This window comes from Calonectris borealis, chromosome 6 (assembly GCF_964195595.1).
Source record: "Calonectris borealis chromosome 6, bCalBor7.hap1.2, whole genome shotgun sequence".
Classification (NCBI taxonomy): Eukaryota; Metazoa; Chordata; class Aves; order Procellariiformes; family Procellariidae; genus Calonectris; species Calonectris borealis.
Genome location: NC_134317.1, coordinates 25,945,058 through 25,965,022, shown reverse-complemented (window position 1 = coordinate 25,965,022; position 19,965 = coordinate 25,945,058). Strand labels below are relative to the sequence as shown.

The 19,965-nt window shown below is 40.4% G+C and overlaps 1 protein-coding gene across 5 annotated transcripts in view; it reads right to left on the bottom strand.

Moving 5' to 3' along the window:
* The window catches only part of AGPS (alkylglycerone phosphate synthase), a 61,544-nt gene extending 41,898 nt beyond the window's left edge, over positions 1 to 19,646 (bottom strand). For 2 of the 5 annotated variants that reach the window (XM_075153333.1, XM_075153334.1), the window contains exons 1-3: positions 19,374 to 19,645; positions 6,132 to 6,221; positions 2,023 to 2,113 (exon numbers count right to left, since the gene is read on the bottom strand). In XM_075153333.1, the coding sequence (XP_075009434.1) occupies positions 2,023 to 2,113; positions 6,132 to 6,221; positions 19,374 to 19,567 (375 nt within the window). In that variant the 5' untranslated portion in view covers positions 19,568 to 19,645. Of the gene's footprint in view, positions 1 to 2,022; positions 2,114 to 6,131; positions 6,222 to 19,373 lie in introns of all 5 variants that reach the window. The other 3 variants (XM_075153331.1, XM_075153330.1, XM_075153332.1) reach the window with 3 other exon arrangements.
* Between the last annotated feature and the right edge of the window lie 319 nt (positions 19,647 to 19,965).

The window sequence follows — 19,965 nt, the reverse complement described above, 5'->3', positions numbered from 1 at the left end:
TCGCTAACCCAAAGAGCAGAGCTCTGACAGAAACTTGGGAAACATGAGAAACAAACAAGTAGGTACCAAATAAAGATCTTTAAACCACTTTAAAAAAAAAATCCCTGCTAGCTGTGCTTACGTTTTCTATTTTAAACTTTTGCTTCTTCATGGATTTCTATAGACAGAACTATAGACATTTCAAGTTGAACACCAAGTGCTTGAAGATCTTTGTTCTCCATAAGAGGGACACAAACTACTTAAAGCTATAACAATTCCTTACAGATGGTTTTAAGCATCTTTATTTTTATCTCTCTTCCACAAGTATTTTAATTCTTTAGTTTTCATCCTCAAGATTGAAAAGTTAATATTTGTCCATATAAATCTTACACACAATGCCAAATAAAAATATACCTTTATTTATTCTTATGGGACTGAAATATTTTAAGACTTGTGCACTGAAAGGCTAGACAGGAAGCCTATGTGAACTAGGCCTAAACCGCTGTCTGTGGTAAGTCTAGTCTGAAGAGGGAAAAAAACATCATCAGGCCTTGAGCATCACAGAAGCAGGTACATTTACTGTTGTTAATTATAACAGAAAAATTGCATGCAAAAGGGAACCCTCCAGTCTTGCAGAATAGAGGCAGGAAGAGATGAGATAGAAAGACAAATGGACCAAGAGATTCTTCTCCTAGTGCTGTTCCTATACTCAAGTTCCTTCATGCTCTGATGATAGTAGAAGGTGAAAAACCAGTATAGCATGACAATCTGAAATATAAACTAGGAACTATGACAGAGACATGAAAATGGGGGACCTGCAGTAGTAGTTGAGAATAGCTATGAGAAGTCCAGATACATACTGGAGACTCCAAAGAGTCCTATTCTGTGCTGAGGTAGTCAGCCTGTTTTTCAGGTTGCAACAAGAACATCAGAACCAGAGGGGTACAACATGACACGAAAACATTCAACATTTCTGGCAGATATCCTGAAAGGCTGTTTTGCAAGACATGCTGTGGAATCAAGATACTATTCCAGAATCTGCCCTTGTCCTCTGACTCTATTTTGTTCTATCTTTCCTCTACATGTAGAAAGGGAACAATGTCTTTCAGGACATCTGGTCACAGCAAATAAAAGCAACCGCCAGATAAGACCAATCCTGGTCACAGAAAACATATCAAGATGAATTTTTTCAAAATAAATTGGCAGATGGAGATCCTGCAAGTCATAGCAGATGAATGAATGTCTTGATTAACAGAAGACTGAAGAAATGTTCAAGTTTTCAGGTTCTATGAGATTACCTACTTCAGAGAAAATGTACTCTTGAACTCACTCAAGAAACGGGTAAAACTGTTACCCAAAGCAGGGTTACTATAGTCACTGTACAAGCACAGCTTGCTTCCAACACTGCTTAAGCAACTATCTAGTCAGGAACTTGCAGCCTCAAAGGAATTCTTAGAAGGGAGTCAGGTCTCCTGACTCTGACATGAGTTATTCTTCTTGAAAAGCGAAATATGGATGCTTCACAAAACCCAGAACATTCCGTATGTGTTGTTTTTCTGAAAACATTCAGTTTAATCTAGAGTATTCTGGTAGCCAGTTTTCAGCACCCAGATATGTTAAAAAAATTACTGTCAAATAAGAACTTGGATATTATGAAATACACTCAAAACGCAACACAATTTAACTTCACTGTGTCTTCTGTCTTTGTTATCATGAACAACATTGAAGTTGCATAACAATTCCTCTAGGCTAACGGTCTCTACAATCTTGAAAAGCAACCTACAAACAAGGACAAAAAACCTCCTTGTGTTGGAGACTTTCTTTCCAATAGAAGTACTACCAGTTAACCTGGAACCACTAGTCATGCTAAGTCATTGAACGTTTCACACAGAACATTTTTTTCAAAGACTGAGGTATTAATACACCGTATTTAAATCGTGTGCAAGGTGACCTTCAGGACAACAGCTGAATCATCTTTAACAATGTGGTCTTGATTATCACCACGACTAACGTTTAAAGGAACTGGTTCAGCTATTTACTTACTCTAGAGGTAGTTTTGTGCTCCAGACTTGCTCCAAAGGTTTTTTCTATCCATTCCTTAAAAGTTGGTAATACCATACCACCTAATCTGTACCTGAAAAGTCAATATTACATAGGGTCATTTTAAATTAAAAGACTGTATGTCAGATACTTCTTTCGATTCTACATATGCACAAATAGTTAAGTTTTAAATCAAATTCTTTACCTACAAGCTTGCAAAGCTTCTGCACATTTAGTTTTCATGCAACTGCACATTTCATTGTATTTAACTGTTCTGTACCTCACACAAAATCAAATCAATTGTCAACATCTCAGGTATCATTTTCCTTCATGATCTTTGCGAATTGTGGCATAAGGCTTTTCAGATATCCCACCCCCCCATTTTACTTTTAAGAAGGGTCTCTCCCTTTCAGCAGTGCAGAAAGCAGTGTCACAGTTTACATGCCAGTTACAGGTAGAGGCCATGTGTGTATGGACATGCTGCAATGTAAACAGCAGCAGTCTCAGACACACAAACCCAGCTCAGTACACCTTACATGTTTTGAAGAAAAACAGCATTAAAGATTATTCCCTCATCAGAAGGCATCAGAATCCATCAAACAACGTGAATTTATTTCTATCGCAAACTCTTTGGCAAGAGCTTAGCCATGTGACAGATGAAGACTTGCAGACAAGGGACAGAGGAGCTGTTTGTGAACATGTGTACCACATGTGAGAACAAATAAGGCTGAGGACACACTTAAACAGGTAGAAACTATTGCTATTAATTGTATACATAGACATACCTTGTGCATGTTTATGTATGCACAAACATTCTCCGAGGAGAAGAGAAAAAGGACCTTTCTTCAGTATTAAGAGCTTTCAGCAGCTGAGAATCCTTACTCTAGTTTGCACCTGGGTCACTGCATTATCCTCATGGGTATTCCTTCTAAGATTATTCAATCACTGTTAATCCAGTTATGACCCTGTCCTTCACAGCTGTTGCAACCAAATCTACAACTAAGTCACCTATTACACAGAAAGATCAATTCCTTTTGTCTCCTCATGTCAACTACCTCCCAGTTCTCCTATTGCAAAAAACCCTACTCTATTCCTAGAGATAAAAGGCTACAACCATATTTCAATTCAAGCTAGACTCTTCAGCTTGGAAGACAGCATTCAGTCATTCCTCCTGTGACAGCTGTTGTTGTATCATTATACCCATATGAAACAGTTAAGCGAATTCTATGAAAAGGAAAGTGCAATAAGCAATGAAAGTTTAATGCATTTGCATCAGGAGTTTGCAACAAAGGTACAAAGAGACTCAAGTCAGCTTGGTGTGTTTTCTTCTCCAGACATACTTTTTGGTATTGCCAACCTATTACTACAGCTAGCGTGCAAGGGTAACCAGAATCATTCATTCAAAGGACAAACTGAAGCTATCAGAAAACCAACAACTTTTAAGTCAAGACACAGACAGAAGTCACAGCATAGTGGGAGTTAGTGAGTTTACTGCACAGAATGCAACACGTAATTGCTCAGGAAGCAAGCTTTGTATGCATGCTGATGGTGCAAGAAGCCCCCCAAAAGACCTTCTCCCCCCCATCCCATCCCGAAAAAACAGTTTTAGATGCTCAGACTAGCAAGTATCATCTATCCCTGGTGAGATGATAGAGTCTATAATAAAAAGATCATTTGACACATGGAAAAGCATGGTCAACATGGCTTTCATAAAGGGAAATCCTGTTTCACTAACCTTTGGAGTTCTATCAGGACATGAAAACAGAAAGTAAATAAAGGGGATACAATGAACATTAAATTCCACACTCCTTTATACTTCCACATGTGTTCACCCCAAAAGCTATTTAAGAAAACACATTGCTACAGTACTGATGGAAAGGATCTCCTACAGGCTGAAGGAGAAGATAAGGTTAAGATAAGAAGCAAAGGGCAGGGTTTATTTATCACTGTCCAAGCCAGACTCAGCAGTGCAGCTTGCCACACACTGGTACTGGGACCAGTTTTACATGATGTCTTCATCAGTGATCTGGATTCACCAGTGGACTCTCCAGGTGAATAATATTAAGCTCTTTTACGTAGACAGATACCACATTGATAGGAAGGAACTCAGGACCTTAAAAAACCTGAGCAGACAAATGAAGATGGAAAATAAGATGTAGGTAACTGCAAGAGAAAAAAGAATCATTACTTGCATATTTTGCAGAATCAGCCTGGTAGTCAGTATAGGAAAAGTCATGGCCTCTGCGCTGACAACATACAACAGCAGCGAACAGTGTTATGCATCAACCAGGCAGGTATAAGAAAGACAACAGTTCATCTCTCTGCTGCTCTGTAGAACCCTGGTGTATCCACACCTTGAGTGCTGCACAGTTTTTGTCCCTGTATCTCCAAAAAGATGTTGTAGAGCTAGAGAGGGTTCAGAGAACAGCAGCTGTAAAGACCAAGGGGCCTTACAAGCAGAGACTAAAGGGCCCAGGACTTCTCAGCATGGAGAGAAAGTGGAAGAGAGGATACGATTGAGTCTTATATAATCAACAAAGCAGTAGATAAGCTGAAGACCTATCATTCACCTAATCCTGCAACACAGTAAGGTTGTGGTTTAAAACACAAGTACTTTACAAAAGAGCAGCCTGGAGCTTGCTGCCACAGGATGCTGTAGAAGCAGACAGTATCAGCAGACTTGAAAGCTATTAGACAAATTTATGGACAACAGATCTGTAAGATACTAAAAGGACAAGGCATCTACAACATCTTTGCAGATGCCTATTCTCCTATTTTCACTCCAAAAACTCTCCTTTTGCCACTGTGACAAACTATTCCATAGAAACTACACTGCTGTGGCCCAACTGATTACCTATCAGTTAGAGAGAGAGAATGCAGATGGGGGAAAAAATGCCATTCTCTCCCCATTCTAGAACAGTGACTGGTACTCAAACAGCAGCCTTGATGCTTCCTCCTGAAAAAAAAAAAAATCCAAGTCCAGCTCTTTACCTGTTTTTCCTTCAAAGCACACTGCATAAATTTTCTGTGCAGCATAACCTACCCCAGATAAACTAAAGATATCAGATGAAAGAATGAGTGACAAAGTGACAAGAGTCAGAATCCTGGCAAGAGGAGAGAAACCACCGAGATCTCCCTAAATATTATACAGTGAACTCAAGTGCTTAAGACAAGGCTTTGCATTTTAATCTGGGCCTGAAAATTAAGAAATTAAGGATTAAAGTGCTCAACATCCCAATTAGGTTTTTGCACCTTTGACTCAAACTAGCTCATGCTAGTTTACACAAACTCAAAGAACAGGAAGGAATTTTTCTGAAGGACAGTACTTATTTCAGACTTGTTTCTCTTCCCAATTCTTTTTCTTTACTCTTACAAAAAGTGTATTTTTTAAACCAGGGAAGAGACTGCAAGACTCCTTTCCACGGAGGCAGGAAAAAAACAGTTAAGATGTCAAGTGACAGGCTTAAATCCCACTGGAAGAAAGTTAAGACATCCCCAAGCAGACTTAATTTTAATGTCATTTCCTCAAAAAAAAAAATTCTCAGAAAAAGAAGCTTGCTGTACAAAGGGCTAGTAGATAGTAAGTCAGAAATGTTGCCACTACAGAACATACAACTAAGAGCAGTTTTTAATTTTAAGCTCAGAGGATAAAGTAGCTCCATACACAATGGTTGAGAAACCTAAAACACAAATTGGAAGTTTAATAAAGCAACTTGTTGATGCTCAAGGGATTCTCAAAACTGGCAAAATTGCACTGACCTGCTGAATGTTATTGAAAGCTTTAGAACATGGTGCAAATCCTCAGTCTGATTCCATTCTCCAAGGGAAGTTTAATGCACAGAGTATATCAAGTTACAGAGAAGACTCACATTAGTTTGTCCTTAAAATACTTTTAATAAAGCTTCCAATAAACCACACAATCTATTTTACTACATGTTAGACTACTATGTATAAAATTCAGTAAACCTGTTAAATCCAGAACAACTAATAACTTACTCTATGAGATAAAGCAAGTTTTTTGCCTTCTTTGGATTAAATGAACAGCTCAGTTTTTAAACTCTTAAAAAAAATCACTAAATAAAATACTTCAGTTATATAAATTTTCAACTTACCTTTTTCCTGTGAATTCTGCTTGACCTTTCTTATTGAAGATGAATTTGGAGTCATTATATCCCCATCCATTCCACTTCAGAAGTTCTTGCCTTAAAGGGAGGAAAAAAAAAGTAAGTGAGAATGTTAGCATACTGTAAGCCCGAAATGATTTGCAGTTATATGGCTTTGGAAAAAAGTCTTATCAGATAGCAATTCAAGAAATCAAGTACATATCAAAAGTGCATAGCTTAATAGAGCAAAAAGTCATTCTGCAGCCACAACTATTACTCCTTCAGATTGCATCCTAAAACTTGAAAGACAAGATGCTTTATAAAAACAACCAGCTTAAGTCAATACACACTGTATGGTGATATTCTCAAATTGGCAAGAGCAATGTTTTAAAGATGCTTTTTTTTAAAATCTATACATAAATACTAACACACAAATAGGTAATAGCTAAATATTTTCAGAATGAAAAAGACATTTAACATTATTATTCTCTGTCAAGAGAATTTTATTTTAGTTGTTTGACATCACTACCATAATCCCACGGCATTCTTAATAACATTCACTTGATGAGGCACTCAGGCACATTTGGATTGAAAATGCATTTTGGAAAGGTCAAAAAAAACCCCCCCCAAGAACTGCAGGAATAAAATAGCCAATACAACCTGAATGTGACCTCAAAGCATGCCACCATATGAAAGGAATATAAAAAAGCCCAAACAAACCCACAACTGCCAAAGTACAACCACAAAACTGAAACACCTTAAGTACATACCAAAACAGAGGATCTCTTAATTATGATAAGGTCATCAGAAGTATATCAATGTAAACGTATTTAAGACTCAAGAGATACACAAAGAGTAATTACACATTAACTTTGCTTAAAAAGTTTGCCATTTATTTACATTAGAAATGAAGTACTAACCTAAAAACTGAATTTTAGTTAATAAAAAGGCATCTTAAAGAAGTCTGAAAATAGATTATTACCTCACTCCGCTATATACAGTGCATGTAGCTCTTACTTTTTGACTGTATAATGTAAGAGTAAGATGATGACCAGGGGTGACCATTTCAAGACCTTGTGATTCAGAGGAAGCACTGCCTCAAGCCAGTTATAACTCCAGCATTACATACAAGATAACTGGGTGATGATTGATTACCAAAGGCCTTCATTATAAAGATAATATGAACATGGGATGCTGACATACTGTCAGTGTTATAATTAAACAGACTTGGCTAATCAAAATTCATTTTCTTCAAACTGCCTGTACACAAGGTTTTAATTGATCAAATGGAAAAAAACCACCATGGACCTGTATTTCATTACAATTATTTGAATCAGACATTTCAATAAGCCCTTGACAAATTTAGCACTTTAAGCAAACTTTATAGAGCAGTTTCAGTACCCAGTAGCTGAAACAGTTTTGTGAATTAGCCGGTCTATGTTGTTCTTCCACATTGAGGAACCGATTCTTAAATTTCAGTCAAAATTAAAACGTTTGAGCAGACAGCTGTCCAGATACAGAAGCCCGTCTGTTTGGTTGCCTCCTCTCTTGATGGACTTGATCTTTACACATGTAATGTTTACTCAGAAAAGGATAAGGATCCACTCATGTTTGATAGCACAGAAATGCCTTGTGCTATTGCACTGACATGACAGATTATGAAAAAGTGTTCTTAACGCATGTTATGAGCCTTGCCTATTTTTACATGTATTCCTATATTCTACATACATATATTTATAATATTGTATATAAGAAATTCCACAAAGACGTTAAGTTCCCAACTGCGAACAGGCTGATACAGAATTGGCCAACTCAAGTGGCTTTTTTTTTTTTTAAACTAAATGTTCCCCTCAAATCCCCATCATTGCAGTCCTCCTCAAGGCAAGATTTCTCCCTCTGCTGACAAAGTGTAGTATTTCTATATACCTGATCTCTGTAGTTTGTTGAATCCTGTAAAGTCAGAACAGACTTGATCTTAAGTGAAATTTGGGGAAGGCTCAAGCACCTTCCCCTCTAACTTAGAGAGGTAAGTCCCCTTGCAAGGCAGCAAAATAAGTATGCCAAGTACAACGCGTGGAACAGGCTAGAGAAACCAGCTGCAAAGCTGGAGACAATCAGATAGACCAGGACACAAAAGACCAGGCTCTAAAGGAACTGGTGAGATGAGATACACTGATAAAGCACAGCTTTGAAACCACCATTAGTCCTGACTCAGTACAGATAGATACTTCCCACAAAATCCAGGGGAGGTGCTATTAAGGCACTGAACAAAGACCCAGATAGGAGGTCTTTCTGCTAAGCTGACTGCATTCCCAGTTGTTTGCCTTTTCTAAAGGCCTACTTTCCTAGGTTGGTGTTAAACTCCTGGTGCTTTCTTCAGGCTTTAAAATACAGAAGAGAATTTAAGAGTTTTACCTCTTAAGAGTTTATTTTCAGGTTGAACTATTCCTGAATAAAATAAGTACACAAAGGTTTACCCTGCCAGACAACATAGCTGTTGTTATTGGTGTGATGAGAATAATGACATTAAAATCTAATTTAACAGTTTGCATGTTTGTAGAAGAACAGCTGGTTCTAAAACATCTCAGCTACCTCACGATAGAAAGTCAGGAGATTTCTCCCCCCCCACCCCCACATAATGGGCAGTATTATATCTTGTGACAGGTAAACACCGTAAAAAAAAGTTAAGCATTTAATTTTTATATTCAAAACTATACTGAGCAAGTCTGAGGTTTCTGTTCGGAGACAGGAAGGGCTATTTTTGTAATGAGGCATCTTACATTTATTCTTTCTTTTGTTCTACCATGCCAGAGTATTGCCAGTTTAAGAACTGCTGTTTGATTTACTTACTGTAGTTCCTAGCACTTCGTGCCTATATGCTAAGAACAAGTTAGAGGAAATACTGCATGCGGCTCCCTAGAAAAGAAGCCTAAAAAGACCAGATTTTAAAAGAAAGACTGATTAGTCAACTCTGATTTGTAATTGACAAGGCCTGCAGTGAAGACCAAGCTGTTTAGATCTTCTCACATAGCATTTGAAAGGTATGCTCTTCATGAAGAAAAGCTGGTGAACCTCAAGACTCAAGAGAATTACCTTCAGCACAGAGGAAAACAGGAGACATCCAGAGCAGCTCCACAAGCCTTCTTGACTGCTGAGGCAACATCAATGTCATACTGATACAATTCAAAGACTGTAGCAGAACTTTTTGGAAGTATTACATATTAGTTGACATATTATTCAGAAGAGGAGCAAGCAGCTCCGCAAGACAGAGGCCAGGGCAGCGTGCTGTTCTTCCCCAGGTCTGCCTCCCTACCCCAGCTCCCTCACGTAAGGGAAATACACTATAACACATGCCTGTTCTGCATCTCCTTGTCTTTCCAGCTTACATTTGGAAATTAAAACTGTAGTTTGACAGCATAATAAGAAACAGAAGGCAAACAAGGAAAAAAGTCTTTTTCTAATCGTAAGTGTTGTAACAGCATTCCTCCTCCTCCTTAATTTTCATACTGCCCTTTTGCAGCATTATTTATACAGTCACTATTCCTTAGAAAAAGCTTTTCACACCCCAGCTCCAGTGCAGAACTCCCACTACCCTCTGTAATGCCCTGGTATAGCAATTAGACCTGCCTGCCAGATTAGCATCATGTTTATCTTGGCTCTCAAGAACGATCCAAGCTGTGACTGAGCAATCAATGTAGCCTTCTACATTTCCCAAGGTTTTCATTCCCAAAAATCTCATCTTCCAGCAGAGTATAAAGGGCAGAAAGAATTGCTGAGCATCTGCAGACCTAAGCACACATTAAAAGCTCCCTCCATGTATGAATACTCAATGTATCCAATCCTGGCTCTGAGACCAAGGGACTCAAGCTACACATTGATCTGCAACTAGTATGTACCACCATTATACCTACACAGACTTTTACAAATTATGTATCCTCTAACACCTCAGTATTTTGTACCATCCGAAACAAGACTTTCCTTGCAGTAATAGTTTCTATTCCCATTCTTCAAAAATTCAGGAATTTGATTGCTACATGGTAAGACAAGAACTACAAAATAACCTGAATACCATGTATAATATCTGAATACTCTGAATAATATCTGAACATCTCAAAACATGTTAAAAAGTTTCATGCCCCACCCTGAAAAAAGAAAGATGCTTTGTTTGGCTTAGTCAACTGACATGTTCATGCTACACAGGTTTTATGTGTAGCAAGACATAATTTACACACCCTTCTATTTTTCTTCTCAGCCCCCTTTCCAAGAATATATACAGCAAAGACAGACTCATCAGCATTTGGTATTATTCTTGCTTTAAACTCGACCTTACTCAGCTCTGTATTGTACATGAACTGTCTTAAAGACAACACCTTTCCTATTTAGTACATTGGCTTCAACAAAATATCAAGCTCACTAACCCTTCTTTGATCTTTGACAGAAATACGGAATATTTTAGCCAGAAATAGTAGGAAATGACCATTTCTTCTGTGCCTTCTAACTTAAAAGCCAAAAATTCACTGCTGAAATGTATGAAATACTATAAACCAAAGCTCGCTTAACATTTTTTTAAAATATACCTCATATATCCACACACACAAAATGATGTTGGTCTGAAGGGAAAAAACCTGAAAGAAAACAAGTTACCATGGAAACAATGACCATAGGAGCTGAAAACAGTGTGACTAGGTTAAATGAATTTAAACACTTCACTTTCATTACAATGCCCAACACTGAAATACTAGTTTGACTCAATGCAGTAAGGATTTTTACAGCAAAATATTTGTTCAACAAGTCAAGCGTTTTCTGCATTTTTCTGGAAAACTGGCTATGGAATAATCATGGAGACATTAGGCAGGACGCTGTTCAGGTCACAGCACAAGGCACTACATTAAGCCCCCAAACGACCATTAAGGTGCCTACAAACTGGGGCCCCAGCCCACCGGCTGAACTAGCGCTCCCGAGGCATCCGGTCACTCAGCTGGGCAGGCGGAGGCCTCCAGACCTACGCTGTTTCAACAAAACTGTACCTGCCAGCACTCTCCAAATCCCATGTTTTAGTGAGAGGCACGGTGACTGGCTGAAAAAGTTCTTGTCTCTCTCTAGGAAACTGAAGAACAAGCACAGGGTCTTCCACAGGTATCCGTGCTCAGCATCCGAAGTTCAACCCACGTGGAAATTATACCATGGATATAATTTTTCAGTAGTTTCAAATTCACATCACAAGTGTATATCAGACATCTGCATACACAATACATACAACTGCCAATCAAGAAGAGTTTTATACTGCAAAAGAAAAGTATCACCAACAGTTACAGAGCCTTTTTTTCCCCAAGGTCTAAAGCACATTGATATTAACACCAGAAGTAAATACAAAGTTTTTTCACTTATGATGAAGTTATGAGATTATGTTCAATGAAATATCAGAACCAAGTAATGAATGAACTCCAAACATTAGCATCATGTGATTTAACAAAGAACAGAATGGCCTTATTACACAGACATACCATCTAAGCACATAAATATCAACAAAACTTCCCCCTTCTCCGAAATAATCTGAAGATCTGGTACATTATACACAAAACTTAGACAAACAGCCTAATTTACTCAAAGGACAAGTGACAGCTTCATGTATTTTCTTCAGAGAAGCAGGATGACAGTGCAGTTCAACCCAGCTGAATCAATGCAACTCAGGTGGAGCAAAGCCAAGATGCTCACATCAACCTCCTCACAATAACTACCAGCATTTTCAATTCAATCACCAGCTGATGCTCAGCATTAGAACAACGTACACAGAAAATACTTATAGCCACTCCTGTTCCATGATCCAAGAACCAGCACATTCTTGGAAATGAGTTTAAAGTGGCAGTTTTAAGGGCTACCACATGGGCTAAAGCACCAGTACTTGCCTAATATAACAATGCAAAAAAAAGTCTTGCAGGTTGTAGAGTTCTTGCAAAACTCAGCACATGTGTTAATGTTAATCTTAATCAACATTAATCTTCAAAGTGTTATCATCCTGTGTATAGCCCTCACCCAGAACTGGGTTAAAAGACCAGTTAATAAGAAACCAGAATGATGAAGCTAGTGAGTGGGTGTTTGATTGGAGGAGATCAAGATGTATATGTTTTAATTTAAGAGTACTATGGTGATGGATGGTTTCGTTTGCTGTGGATTCTATGTTGCTCGCTTCTGTAATTTTAAACAATGAAGACTTGTTGCTTAGAAGTTAGGTAACTAACAGGGGTGTGTTTTAGAAGTAGTGATAATTAATTTTAGCTATGGAAACTATAAACAAACATGGTCCAAGCATGGCTCAGGGACAAATCGCAACCCTATAAGGTAAAGAGGAAGTAAGTTCATGAAGAGTTCATTACCCTGACGACCACCAGAGACCACCCGAGACCCCCAAGAAGACCCTAAAGGCTTTAGTGCGCATGTGATTAAGATGATGTAATATTATAATTAGTTCTCGGAAATGTAATGAATATGTAACAAGGAAATTTAAAATATGTATGAGAAGCATGGATATAAACAGAAAGGTGACTAGACCAGGTGTGCTTCATTTGTGGCAAGTCCACCGAGCACCCAGGCCTGAATAAAACAATATCTCTCCTGAGCGTGTGGAATTGGTTACTTGCACGCCGGGCACGAATCCGCTTTTCGGACAACACATGGGTGCAGTAAGACTGAGGCAGTATTATGGTGCTAAGGAGTTACAACAAGAAGACATTACCCAAACAGTAACTCCTCAGAGCCCACCTCAGCTGGATTTTTGGTTACCAACTCAGACCACCAGCTGGAAATTCAGAACCCTTGCCACAGGTGATACCAGGTCATCACTCTCCCTCTCCTCTGAAGCAGTCTCTTTGGGTTATATAGCCACACTTCTCAACCAAGTAAGCAAGCCACTCCAGAGTGGTTCTGAAGCCAGTAGTAAATTAGTATCAGGTGCCTGGAAATTAGGAAAGGGAATGTAGCCCAAGGAATCCCTTCAAGAACTGCTTTGTGAAAGCATCATTTATCTGGAGAAGAATGCCATGCTGCAGGCAGGTATCTGCTGTGTTCGTCATTCTTATACTTCTTCCCTGTTGGACAATCTTCCCTGCAGCAAACCAAATGTAATCACTCTCAAGTCTGAAGTCACATAACATGCGTTTTATAACCTTAGACACATTCAGGTTCTGTAGCCCACACTTTCAGCTAAACCCCTACAGCTGCAACGGATTCAGTTGCTATTCTGTTTGCTGAATATCTGATATGGCAACACAAACCTGGGTTCATATTTACAGTTTACATCTACCATAAGCAGCTAATGCAGACACAAGATTTTAGGCATAAAATAAGACTTCAAGGGTTTAGGTACTCCAGAGCACAGCATGCTTTTTTTTTTAAACAACTGTTCTGATAAAACAAATGTTAACTCTCCCTACACATGTTCCTAGCCTTGACTATTTCATTACTCTTCATTTCATCACATTGTAATAAACAAAGCCCCACGGAATAAGGAAATTGGTGTTTCTCTAGTGTTCTTTCATAGAAAGCTTAAGTCAATTAGGATGAATTAAAGATTCAGGAAAGCCAAGACATTATATCTATGCTTCTCAGTATACACTTAACCAAATGATGATTCTTATGCAACAGAATACTTTACTAGAAGCTACCTCTATTCCACCTACTACTTCAGTTGACACCAGTTTCATTTTTGTCTTTGAACAGAGTGCTCTACTACAAAAATGCACGCACTTACAGGCAGTAAACGAACAAGCACTTAAAGATTTTTTCAAACACTAGAGGTCAGTCCTTTGAGAAGTATTTTTTGAAAGCTTGCAAAACAAGGAAATCTGCTTCCATATCTAAAAAAAAAGAGTTAATGAAGGAATCAATTGTCTGCCATTTATTTGCTCAAGCAAAATAAGCTCAGTTCCTGGACAACACTGTTTTACCTACTGCATAGAGAATTTCTAGCATGCTCTGTAGCAAATACATCAGATAACTGCTGAAGAACACTTTTTAGCCTATACCATCAACCCTGAAGACTTGCACACAACAGCCCAATTTTGGATATAACAACACTAAGAAGCATTATGCTTGTCCATCACATTCAGCCTACAATTATTTTCAATACCTCACATTATTTGTTGTCTACTAAGAGGTATAGGAACATTTCAGGAAAGTCTAGTTGGCTGCAACCTGTTACACTACAGATGTCCTCACTTTACTCCAGCTCAAAGTAATTTCTAGGAAGTCCAAGTAACTACTCTAGTCTATTGCATTAACAGACTGTTCTATTCAGTTTAAATAAACAAATCAAGTTTAAATAAATAGCTATATGTACCCATTCATTTTCTTGTACATAACAGTTCAGATCTCAGTAGATATCAAGAACTCTATCTACAAAATTCTTTCAGTTTTTGCTGTAAACTGCTACTTGCTTTCATATAATAATCCATATTGTACTTTATATATTAATCATACTTTACACTTCTATCCTGTATCTAGGTTTTTCCTAATAAAATTTAACCAGTGAATATATCCAGTTTGGTTTACTTGGTATCAAATGATCCAACAATACATATTATTACATATTAAATCCTTTCAGATTTCTTACATGTCATCTGCCTGACATTCAACTACTTGGAGCTAGATGACAGACAGGAATTGCTGTTGCATATGAAGTCACATTTGCCTTCAGATTATGACATTTTCTTTTATCAGGCTAATGTTCCCATATGAGAATCTTCTTTCTTTATCTGTTCCTCTAGCATCTGTTCCTTCAAGCATTAACCTTGACTAGCAGTTAACTGCTCTGATGCAATCACAGAGCCTCCTGTGAACTGCCACACCTTCCTCAATGCAACAGGCTCTTACTCTTCCCATTTCTTAAGACTCTCTAGTGGCACCAGCCCTTTCCTTCTTTGCCCTAAGTTTCCACCACCTTAAGCTTAGGATTCAGTTTAGTGACAAGGGTTGCTTAAACACTGTTGTCTAAAGAGTTAAGTGTTCATAATAAAATAAAGACTGCTCTGAGTATTGATGGTAAGATATGAAGCCTCTTTGATGTTACTTGTTAAATTCAAGTAGTATCAACTCTTAAAGAGAGTTAATTCATGTTGCTGCCTTAATATAGTCATAATTGTTACCAGCAACTACACCAATAATTTCAAGAATCTATACAAAGGTATGGCGATACTAACACGTTACTCTGAGCAACCTGAGTGTGAACTTGATACAGAGGAGGCCTCATCCCTTAGTTTACCCTGGATAACAGTATGCCCATAATAATTAAGAGAGATCCACAAGCTTCTCTTCATCCCACAGGAAAGAAGCTTCTCCACAAAGGGATAGGACAATCAGGAAATCCTGTCCTGCTTTCTCTTGCTCCAGGACAGAAAAAATTTAAGCCTACAAGCTACTGAGTCAACATTTAATTACACTCAATCAATACTCCCTTTTAACAACTGTTTAAAGTTTGATTTGAATAAATTATAATACAAGCTATTATGGCAAGATTAACATCAGAGCATGCTCCACCTCTGAGGCACTCTCACTCTCTAGCACACATAGCAGTTACTCTAGTACAACTGTGTTCTAGGGAATTGTAGCACCTTAGCGTTTTCATAAATTCATTTAGGTTGGAAAAGACCTTTAAGATCACCAAGTCAGGCGTAAACCCAACACCGCCAAGTCCACCACTAAACCATGTCCCTAAGCACCACATCTACATGTCTTTTAAATACCTCCAGGGATGGTGACTCAACCACTTCCCTGGGCAGCCTGTTGCAAGGCTTGACAAGCCTTCTGGTGAAGAAATTTTTCCTAATACCCAATCTAAACCTCTCCTGGTGCAACTTGAGGCCATTTCCTCTTGTCCTATCACTTGTTACTTGGGAGAAGAGACCGACCCCCACCTCGCTACAACCTCCTTTCAGGTCTCCCCTCAGCCTCCTTTTCTCCAGGCTAAACAACCTCAGTTCCCTCAGCCACTCCTCATAAGACTTCTGCTCTAGACCCTTCACCAGCTTCGTTGCTCTTCTTTGGACACGCAGCGTCCAAAGCAGTACAAGTTGAACACTTCATGTACTTAATCTTCAAAATAACTGTATGTAAGTTTTTAACTCAAGTCTCTCCAGCAAAGTGAGCTTACTAATAACCAGTCAACAAAAGTCATCACCATAAAAGTTCAGAAAAAGTAATTTCAAGGAAGAGTTCTTTTCCAACTCAGTTTTTTTTAGTAAGTTTTTCAGCAAGCCCATCATCCTGTTAAGGCTTCAACACGCATTGTATAACTATGATCCCCATCTTCCACTGCAACATTGAATTAAAATACAAAATTAAAGCCAGGAATGCCACCAAGAAATACCATCTCTCCACTCTTAATAGTACCTAAGATTTCCCTCAAAAGGATATACTCATCTCAGAATAGAGTTGCTTGTCTTTTTTGAGGAATTTTCCCATCTTGATAACCGTCATTTTAAAAAGTAGGAAGCATATTGCAATCTTTAAACACATCAATTTGCAAACACATTGTTTAGCCTTCAGAGGCATTTTTATTTGGAAACAGGAAAGTTAAATGAGCACCCACAGACTCTCAGTCAATTCCACATACTCTCCTTCCTCCCCTCACCAGTGATGAAAAATGTCTGGATAAGATCCCCAACAGTTTTGTCTTTGAACTATCAACAAGAAAGCCATGTTTCTGCAGGTCACTGTCTACTGACTATTGGATAAGCAGACAGAAAAAAGTTTCTGTGATCAGAGACATACACTTAAAGTACTACAAAGGTTTCTTTCCATCACAGGAAGTCTTCTACTTTGCAGAAGAAATGCAACATGAGGAGAGTGCACCTAAACCTGGTAGAATAGTGTCTGTAGCTCTGACACCATTTCAAACACTACAGGAAAGATGCAACAGGCAAAACAAAAATTTTCCTTAAAGTACTTTTGGCTGCAGCTTTGCTAGGAAAAATTAAAGTAGTAGTTCAAAAAAGGCACAAAAGCTGAATCATCATACAGAAGACTGCAAGAAAAAAGCATCTGGTTTTAGATTGTCCTAATATTGCTGATAAAAGCCATGAAGTATCACTGTACCCATCTACAGGTCAGTTATTTCTATCGGATTTTTCAATCAATCTTCTAGGCCTCACGAATAGATGAACCAGTTCCAGATTAGCTGGAAGTCACTAGAACAGAACTCGGGTGTTCATCACTTGCCGCCTCCAAATCAGTATAGGCAACAGAATTATCTTTCTCCCCCATCACTCACTTCATAACCTGGGTATTATCCTCAAATACAAACTCTAAGTAGATCCTCATATCCAAGCTGTATTTTACGTATCAGAATTTTCACATGCAACATCTCAAACATGTTTCAACCACATCTCAGATGTTCAGAGGGAACCTTAAGACAGAGATGCAGCTCCCTTTAAGGTTCTTTTGTTTCTATACATACAAAGAGGCTGGGCTCTAGCTACATCAAGACATTTGTACCTATGGTGCAGACCAAGCTTTCCAGCAGCTCCCTTACACTCCCACAGCAAAGTATCCAGCAGTTGTATCATTTTGATCATATGCTCCTTGAAGCAACATAATTTTTATTCTTAATCCAGAACAAGTTATTTAGAGTAAAAACAGCAATCCATTATGATCCTATAGCAAATCCTAATATGGCAGAGCCATGTCGATAACGTAGAAGTACAGGTGTTAAGTTCGCTATGCCTGAGTTTCCATGGAGAAAGACGCTATCCTTTGGGTCACATGCATCTTCACAAAAGCCTGTTTCTCCTGCTCTTCAAGGATGCAATAACTGGCTGTAGAAATCATGCAATAACCAATTTAAAATAAATCCCTGAAAACTAGCTAAACTTATTTTTTCAGAAACAGTGATTTCTTCCTGAATTCAAACCAAAGAAAAACTCAATATGGAAGGCAACAATTTTGGAATGACCCATTTCTCCCAGTAAGCAGCACTGTTTGACACACCTCCTGCAAGAGCATCAAATCCCCCTTCAGTGAGAACTAAAGGCTTTCAAAGTTGTTAACATCTGACTACAGGCCCCTGACATCCCAGTCCTCCCAAAGCAGGCAAGCTCAGCTTATGGCCCTGGGCCACAAATGGCCTGTTAGAGTAATTCAGACTGTCCCTTGCTCTATTCTTGAAAAAAAAGTTGAGCGCAAGCCATGGGCTGAATGGATTTTCCTAAAAGGAGCAACAACTCTCTTTACCACTAATTGCCCTAGCTGCCTCTTTACCTCCTCCATACACTAACATACTAGTCCCCGTACACAGCTCGATGGAGAGCAGTAGGTCGTCTGTAACCTAAACCTTAAAATGCTCTTACAGGATAGCAAGCCAACACACATATAGAAAATCCACATCAGAGAAAGGAGAAATCACAAAACAAATACAAGTCTGCCCCAGCAGAAAGGTGGGCCTCATGATGATAAGTTACATGAAACTATATAATGGTATTATAATTGTAGCATTTCAAAGAATCTACTGGAAAAATAAATCCAAGAGCCAGTGAAACAATTTTGTACTAGACAATTTGACTCTTTGTCTTCCCTTGGCCTCAGGTGACCTGAGATTCTTTACTACTAAATACTGCAACAAAGAGAAAAACTAGTTAACATGCTTAAAACTATTAATTTCTAAGAAACTTGAGTTAGAGCTTAACATATGAGTACATTTTTGGCAGCAGTCACAAAAGGTGAAGGTTTCACATGTCTGTGAGCAGAGGAGGACTGAAAGCCCACACACAAACCATGCTTTTCACACGTGCCGCATTCTTCATTAAAGCGGCCTCAAAGCATTTTGCAAACATTGAACCTCTGCTCCAGTTACTAAGGTGACTATGAATGACTTTCCCTTTTAATACAATTCCACTTACTACAGAAACAAGCAAGCGGCTGCGGCCCGCCTTCCTTCGGTTTCATCCGCTCCCTACAGCGGTGAGCCGCTGCAGCGCTTTACCCGCGTTTGGGCTGAGCTTCGTCCCCTCCCCGCCGCTGCCCTCCCGACACCTCCCAGCCCTGCTGACGCCGCCGCTCCCCGCGCAGCCCACCGGGGCCTCCCCCGGGCGCCGTCAGCCTCGCCCGTTCCCGGGCGGGAGCGAGACCACCCTCGCCGGCGCACGCTGCCCTGGCGCCGACCCGCCCCCACAGCCGGCCGCTCCTGAGCCCGCCCAGCCCGGCACGGACTCCCCGGCGCGGCGCAGGGCGCGCTGCCCCGCGGGGACCCCCGCCCGCACCCACCGCTTCTTCGGGATGGAGCCGGAGGCCGGCCCGGCGGAGCTCCCCTGCGCCTTGCAGGGGCTCGGGGAGAGCGCTTCCCGCTCCGGAGCCCGCGGCGAGCCCCGCAGGTGCCCGGAGATGATGCGCAGCCGCCGCCGGGCGGAGGACGGGGAGCCACCGCCGCCTCCCGCTGCCTCCTGCGCCGCGGCCGCCATCGCACTTCCGTGTTGTGCCGCCGATCGCCGCCGGGTGAGAGGTCGGGCGAGCGGAAGGCGCCTCCCGGCGCCCCCTCATATGGGCCGTCCCGGCATGCACCGCCGCCCGCCCGCTCCCGCTCCCGCTCCCGCCCCGCCCCGCCCCGCCCCGCCCCGCCCCGGGGGCGCGGTTGTGCGTGCGGCCACGGCAGCCGCCCCCGCCCCGGCCCCGGCCCCGTGGGGCGCGGGGCTCCGGCCGCCGCGGGGGCCGGGCCGGGGCAGGCCGGCTCGCCCTGTGCGGTGACCCCAGCCCGCTCGGCTTTCCTTTCCTCAGACGGCAAGGGAGGGCGCGCATATCGCTAGAGCTTCGAAGGCGAGGCCGGTTCCCATAAGCAGTCGTGCGGCCCGCCAGCGTAGCT